The 7,628-nt window shown below is 37.6% G+C and overlaps 1 protein-coding gene across 1 annotated transcript in view; it reads left to right on the top strand.

Moving 5' to 3' along the window:
- SPATA18 (spermatogenesis associated 18) overlaps nucleotides 1–3,121 on the top strand; it is a 21,665-nt gene extending 18,544 nt beyond the window's left edge. Inside the window, exons 9-12 of the mRNA XM_009335215.1 lie at nucleotides 1,033–1,156; nucleotides 1,508–1,576; nucleotides 2,396–2,441; nucleotides 2,918–3,121. Of these exons, the coding sequence (XP_009333490.1) occupies nucleotides 1,033–1,156; nucleotides 1,508–1,576; nucleotides 2,396–2,441; nucleotides 2,918–2,925 (247 nt within the window). The 3' untranslated portion in view covers nucleotides 2,926–3,121. The remainder of the gene's footprint in view (nucleotides 1–1,032; nucleotides 1,157–1,507; nucleotides 1,577–2,395; nucleotides 2,442–2,917) is intronic.
- The last annotated feature ends 4,507 nt before the right edge of the window (nucleotides 3,122–7,628 follow it).

The following is a 7,628-nucleotide window of genomic DNA, read 5'->3' as shown; positions in this document are numbered from 1 at the left end:
ATGGTATAGCCTTGGGATGCTTTCTCCACCTACTTGTTGTGTGTGGCCTTCAAAAAACAGGTGTAATGTGTTATATGTGCTGCTGTGGGAGACATATATACACACATCTATCCATCTATATAGATAAATATGCGGCATACATACATTTACATGTATAGCATATAGATGTGGTACACAGAGATGGAGCAAAATCTGTAGAAATTAACATAGCTCTGTTAGTTATGTGTGATACCATTCTATAAAAGGGCTGGCGAAACCTCATCGTATTCTATACCTTCCTCCATGCAGAGCTTCATGCCTCTGTTTACAACATTGTTTTATATAAATTGCCATTGTTTATACATTACTAATGTATAGATGCATTGCTATTTTTATTTCAGTTATTTGATATTTGTTTTGAGTTTGAATCCACAAAACCAGACATGTATTATTCAGCCAATATTGCAGACTTAAGGAGGTAATATGTATCTGGTATGTTAATACAGGCCTTCAAAATAATTTTTCTTAGCTAAAAAGTCACTGTTTCATTATCAGTACCTGAGGATCTTGCTAATAAAATTGCCTTTTATGTCTTATAAGATACTAGGATGTAATTTTATAGTTGAGAGAGAGTATTTCTGTAATATCTTTTATAGGGGTCTTGTTTTAGCAAGATATTTCAGGAAGATGGGATGACTATGCCTGCAAAAATGCTGCTCAGGAGATTTAATCTGTCAGTGGACCCAAGGACCCTGGCTTGCGTGGGGCTTATGCGAGAACATGGTCTAGTGGCCTTCTGAAGTGTCAGATGGCTTTATTGGAGTGTCTTTCAGTATAAGTAGACAGCATATTCTGCTAGGTCTGTCTTACAAATGCATTTCTTCTACAGTTTCACTTCAAGAAGACAATATTTCCGTATCCCAGAAATAAGTAAAGAAAGACGTTTGAGCTGTAGCTAGTATTCTGCTTTTTATCAACATTGATGACTTGAAGCATCTTATTTATCTTTTGGCACTTATATGCAGACATTTCTTGTACTCTATGTTTCAACAGGTACCATCGTAGTTTTGACTCTGATTTCACAGCTGCCTTGGTGGCCTATCATGTATGGCCTGCTCTGATGGAAAATGATGTTGTAATTGTGAAGGGAGAGGCAGTCACAAAAAGAGGAGCTCTGGTACGTACTTTTGTTAAGGATCATGCTAAGGGAAGTCATTGGATTTAAACGCTGTTTTAAAATTTAAAAAGATGAATTCTTGATTGTTCCCTAAATGGCTGGAGTTGTGTATATCAAATATCAGTTAGGTTTTAGTGCCTCATCCTGTATTTAGGATGAATAGTTTCGTTTGCCTTAATGTATTCGTTATGCAGATGTATGATTGTTTGCAGAGCTTGTTCTGAGGAGAAAGTTTACTGTGTTTACTCTCTGTCCTCAAGCTTTGTTTCCAGCATGGCGAGTCTGCTTGTCAAGTCTGTCTTTATTAAATACCCTTTCTCAAAAGAGGTTTGTCAAACTCTTCTCTTGTAGTGGTCTCACAGAAGCAGAAGTAGAGGCAGAAGCCGCAGTCGTAGCACCAGTCCTCTTCTATCTCATCATGTAAGCTCCAGCTGAATGCTTGTAGTGTAAACAGCATCAAGTATTTTAAACTCAGAATGTAGACAACCTTTTAAAAATGCTGATGTGCCACACATACATTTTAACATTGGGAATAAATGCCTTTGCTGGGTCTGTAATGAGGTGAAGCTGAACTGACAGATAGTTATTGCCTGGTATCATTATCAGTGCAGATACTGTATGAGGAGTAGATCATAGTTAAATTTTCAGAGGTACCAACTGTGGATCTCAGAATGCTTTCCCCTTACTCCCCCTTGCTTCAGTACCCTTCTGAATAACTAATTGCATCATCTGGAAGTGTTTTAGTCATCCTGCAGTACATATACAGCACATGGTCCCTGCCTCCTGGAACTGGTAATCTAAATTTACCCTCTAATGCCTCAAAGGATCAGAAAATCAGTGTAGGGTGGGCAGGAGGGGAAGAACTGAGGTGTTACTAATAAGATATGTGAAACCATAGCAGAGTTCTGCGTATGTTATAGTCATACAGTATTTTTAATTATTTCTGTAAAAATTGTGTATTTTTCTAATTGTTAGCCCATGTTATTAAATTGACATCGGTGCCCTCAACTTAAAATGTGAATATTGAAAATGTGAGAGGCTTTGGGTAAGACTCACTTTTTTTGTGTGTGTGCAGGGTGTGAGAGAGAAACTAGAAAGTTGTTGAATTTGACTTTATAGCAGTGGAGCTGCACCGATAGAGCAACGTGCAAATTTTCTGAATGTTGATGGGTCCCCAGGTGCCTTTTTTGGGTACAGTTCTTTAGCACATCTGAGTTTCCTTTTCTGTTTGTCTTGCAGTTGTCTCGGAGCCGCAGTCCTTCACCACTGAGGAGCGGAAGCCCAAGTAAGTGGGCATATTAGTTCATAATGACTCATGGTTTTCACATGAAGCCCTTGAACAACTGAGAAAAGAGGCAAAACAACATGCTGAAGGTCTTTGACTCTAAAATACTTGTCCAAGTCTTATTTTTAAAGTGGGTAGCCCCTTTCTTTTCTGTGTGTGGAAAAAGGCTGAAATTTCTGACCGGGAGGAAAGCTTGTTTTTCACTCTACTCAGACCACTGTCATGAGTTCTCTCTGCTGGTTGCCTTTATTGTGGCCAGTTCTACAGTAAGTAAAACTTGTTATCTTCCCCACATGAGAGACAGTTATCTGCATGCCTGCTGGCTCCATGCCTTTCAAAATCCAAAGAGATATCCAAGTGGTGACGGTGAAGTGAGGGATTTCAAATAGTATGAATGTGTGCCCATCTTGAAGCCAAGCCAATTTAGAGATGTAGAAAAAAATAGTTGTACTGAAATGTGTCTTTTTCTTCAATAGGGCGTTAAGTTAACTGAACATGTTCCTGTGATTCAGTACGTCCGGATCCAACAACTTCACTGGTGCCTTTTCTCTTCAAGAATACCTCAAATCTCACAATAATGTGAATGGCAATTGCCACTCCAAATGGAGTTTCTATTCAGTGTGGTTTTTAGAATTATAGAAGGCTTATTTATAATTTTAGAAACTAATTCAACTCTTCTGATTTTAAAAAAAAAAAAAGTGCATGCAGTACAGGATCATACTCATTTGGCAAAATTTGCAGAGCACCGAGGAACCCATGCTTAATCCTGCAGATGGAAATAGAATTATTGCATCTAGAATGTTTTCCACAGATACCAAATGATGCAGTTTATCTTGATAGGATGTTTAATATAACCTAAATGGTGAATGTTGCAGAATGTTGAGGTTAGCTGTTACTTGAAAACAATTTCATTAATTGGTGCTTATTTACAATTTTAGAAAACAGCAATAATCTTAGGATGTGCCAGTCTTACACAGCATCCTTTTAAACACGTCCTTGCGGTAAACTGAATTTTCTAACTACAATGCAAAAGTTGCACAGAACAGTCATGAACTACCAATACTCCAGCAATCCCCAGGACTTTATTGACATTTACTTATGAAAGCACAGGTGTGTGCTTTAGCAAGGCAGTAATAGTCCTTGTTAAATTCATTGTTACTTAGAAATGAATATCATAAAAAAATTGTAGTTTGGAACTTGAAGTATTTTGAAAGTGTGCCACTGACTATTTGTAGGCTTGAAATATTTGCTTGAGGTGGCCTATTTGGTATCACTTTTAATGAGCTTTCATACCAGACTAATAGATCAGTAATTCTTATGAACTCAGTGAAAAAACCTGTCCAGTTCTCTCTTACTGTGGGCATTTATTTCACTTTCATTGTAAAAATTAGAGACCTGAAGAGATTTTATTCAGGCACTTTAAATAGTTTGTTCCCCTTGTTTATTTTAATATCAGCATTTTTTTTTTGAGAGAACTGATACTGTCTTTCTCTCAGAACATCATCTGTAGGGCCAGCCTTAAATACAAGCCACAAGTGACTGCTTGGGGCCTTGTGCTTTTACATAGAAACATAGGATTTGTCATAATGGAGTTGATGTGTAATTCACCAGCTCCACTGCCTCATTCCAATCAATACCTGATGCTTCAAAGGTATGTTGTGCTTTCCCCAAATTCATCTCCACAATTTTGGAATATAAACAATCAGAAGGAGGAAAAGGTCCTTTCTGCCTCCTCTTTTAATCAGCCTATGCCCTGGAACATGACACTTCATTAGTACTACTGTAATAACATGAGCAGAAATACTTTTATTGGTTCTGAAACTATTTAGTCCTTAAAATTAAGTTACAGGAGCAAATTCTGTGATCCCTTTCCAGGGATCTTATCCAAATTTACACATCCATGCTCTTTCTCTCTACTACTTGTGTGGCTTAAGACTTTGGCACAAGGCTCTTTGGCACAGGATCAGATTTTGGGCAGACTTTAGCATTGGTCCCCATGAGCCATGGGTCAGCTGTGACTTTAGTTATACAGATGTATTTTCATTGGAATTAGGCCTGTTAGTAACCAATGAGAGCAAAATGAGGTCCTGTACATAGTGGCTCTGTGAATGACACTCTCCGTATGAACTAAGGGGACACAAAGGCACATGCACGTTATGCGGTGTACGGTCTTGTTATCTAAGAAAGTCGCAAGAGAAAATGCAAAGCAGTATGTTTCCTCTTCTAAGAGCTGGATTGTTGGTTGCAGCTATGGATCTGGGCTTGAAGTAAACGTGCATATTTCTGCACTGATCTCATGACTAAAACCACCACGGTTCTGGAAAAACTGAGCACCTGCAACTTGTGCGGCAACAGAACATAATTAGATATCCCAAGTATGGTTTTGAGCAGAAAAAATGAAGAATTTTGAGAAATCTTGTAATTACCAAGGGCTAAGGAGAGGTAGTTTTTTAAAAAATTAGATATTGTATGTTTGTCTTCTGCATGTAATTACCAAGACATTTCTGTGTTATTATCTTGAGTTGAAGTAAGTTTCCATACCAACTGTGAGAAAACTAAGACTACATCAAGAAAGTATGTTTTTCTTGACAAGCATGAGAGGCAGGGTAGTTTCAGACTTGCACACACCTGTGATGCCACTATGAACTAGTATTTCCAAACATCTAAAAATGCCATAAAAGACAAATTCCCAGTGCTTGGTGGACCATCTCATCTTGCTCCCTCAGCAGGTACCTGGACAACTAGTTAGTCTCAAAGTAAAAGAGAGAACTAATGAAATGACAGCACATTATTTGTTTTGGTAGTGAGAAAGCAGCTCTAGGGTTTTTTGGTTTGGTGTTTGGTTTTTTTTGTATAATGTTTCAGAGTAGAGCAAACCATTTTCAGCGAATTAGGAAGCCAGTCCACAACATGGTAACGCTTAATTAGTTAAACTTTACTCTACTCAGTTGTACTCTGCAGTCTGTTGTCTTTTTATAGGACTATACTGTTTTGTACTGGTTGCCTGCGCAGCTTATTTATAGCCAATTAAATCTATAGGTCAGATAGAAGATTGCTTTTGGTGTCAAGTTAGATACTAATAGCTCCTGTGCTTCTTTTTATCCACATGGCAGCAGTGCAGAGAATGCATACCGATAAAGATTATATGGAATTAACCAGCAAATGTAAAATAACTTATAAAAAGGGACTTCTGTAATTGCTTGTAAGACTCTATGAAAGAACGGATCATGAATGTGAAATTGATGACTTGATATTTTAATAAGAGTTTTTAAAATCTTAAGTAAGATTTTTTTAATTTTCTTTTTTCCCCTCTAAATCACAAGCCTGGATAATGCCACACTTGTAAATACAGCAAGGTAAAAACAGTAAGGGTGGATTGTAATAGGTGACAAATAAAAAAAAAAAAAGCCAGTAAGGCTTCTATTACAAGACAGTTTTAGAACAGGATGATCATGACTAAAGTGTTAATACCAGGAAAAAGAAGGCTAGATTTTGAGCTAATTTAAACTCTTTGCAGATGGACTGATGGAAGCGAGATTGCATGGGATGTAAAAAAGCACCACCTTTGGGCTAAGGTGTTCATGTAGAACAGCACACATTCGTGAGGGATTTTGAGGTTGCTGGAGAATTTCTCCTGCATGTCAGTGCTTTGAAGGCTGATTATGTTTGTCTCAATTCAAAGGCTGTCCCGGAGTCAGTCTAAATGTGTGGATGTTTTATCACCTATTTCTGGGAAAATACAGTCTCATCAAAATATCTTCAGTCTTCCTTCTTCAATGCTTTCAGCTCAATAACATAAAGTAGAGACTTGTGCAGAGCTAGCAGGTACTGAGACTAAATGGCTCAGCTAAACTTGCTACTGCACAATGAAGATTTAAATTCAGACATTATCTTAGATTCTCCCTGCATCCTGATAGGAGGAAGAAAGTTGGGAGCAGGAGGTTGGTGGAGTCCTCCCATCGAATCTGGTTTGCAGTGAGTTGTATTGCTTGTAGGAGGCTGTGGAGATGAGCAGTAAGTTAAAGCAAAAATACTCTACGGTGTGAAAAAAGTAAATGCGAAGGCCAAAAATTATCAAAATGCTTCCTGGAAAACACATGCCTGTACATCTTCCAGGATTTGAGCCTTTTAACTTTACTTTTATATTGCATGTATGTACTGCAAAAGTTTGTCAATCCCATAAAAGTGCCATCAGAATTAAATACTGTCTTTCAGCTTTATGTAACCTTTGTCAGCTGTTTTTGATTGGTGTTAACTACACAATGATTTTCTTACTGTAGCATTAAATAGTCAGGCTCTGTATTGAAGAAAAGAAAATGCATTTGTTATGGCTTGCAACTATATTAGCAAGTGTTCAGGTTGAATGTTTTAAGTTTCAGTACTGTATTTCTTTTAGTCATGCAGCATACTAATCGAGTATACTGAAGAAATGTACATTTCATTTTATGGTTGAAAAGTTGGAAACAGGTTTTTGATGGTTGAAAGCAACATGTGTATCTGTCAGGCTCTTGCTGATACACAGGTGTGTTTTTTATGTGGGAGCTGTACCTTTCACTCGGTAGACGGAGCACAAACATAGAGCACTTGGTGTCATTTTACTGTTAACAGACAAAAGCATGAACACTAATGAAGTGGGTGGTGTGCTTATACATCCTCACGGCTTTGAGAAGGCAACACGTCTGCCTTGCAAAAACACAGTTCTCAAAGTAATGTTACCTGATTGGAAGTAAAATGGCAACATAAAGGTGCTGTTTACCACTGTTAGTATTGCTTCCTGTGAAATTGTTTTTTCCTAAAGGGCTTTGGCCTGCATTCAAAGTTCTTTGTTTTAAAAGAAAAAATTTGTAAAGAGAGATCACTTTAGGCTAATTCCTTCTCTTCGCGGTAGCTGGCGTTCAGCCTTTTACATTGATCACATAAAGCAGATATAACACTTAACCTTTATGAACTGCATTCATGACCTTCAGTGAAAACCTGTCTCCGTGTTGATGATACGTGCACCCCCAAAACAGTATGGACAACACAAACACCTATTATTTGGAAGCATCATCTGCTATTCTCAGAAACCATTTTGCCCTATGACCTTTTGTACAGTTTGCACTTTTAATGGCTTAGTTGTTTTAGTTAATAAAAAATAAACAGTTTTAAAAAAGTGACAAATATTTTTCCAAGTTTTGTCTGTCTTCT

Source organism: Pygoscelis adeliae, unplaced genomic scaffold (genome assembly GCF_000699105.1).
Source record: "Pygoscelis adeliae isolate BGI_AS28 unplaced genomic scaffold, ASM69910v1 Scaffold21, whole genome shotgun sequence".
Lineage (NCBI taxonomy): Eukaryota > Metazoa > Chordata > Aves > Sphenisciformes > Spheniscidae > Pygoscelis > Pygoscelis adeliae.
This window is presented reverse-complemented; position numbering and strand designations above follow the sequence as displayed.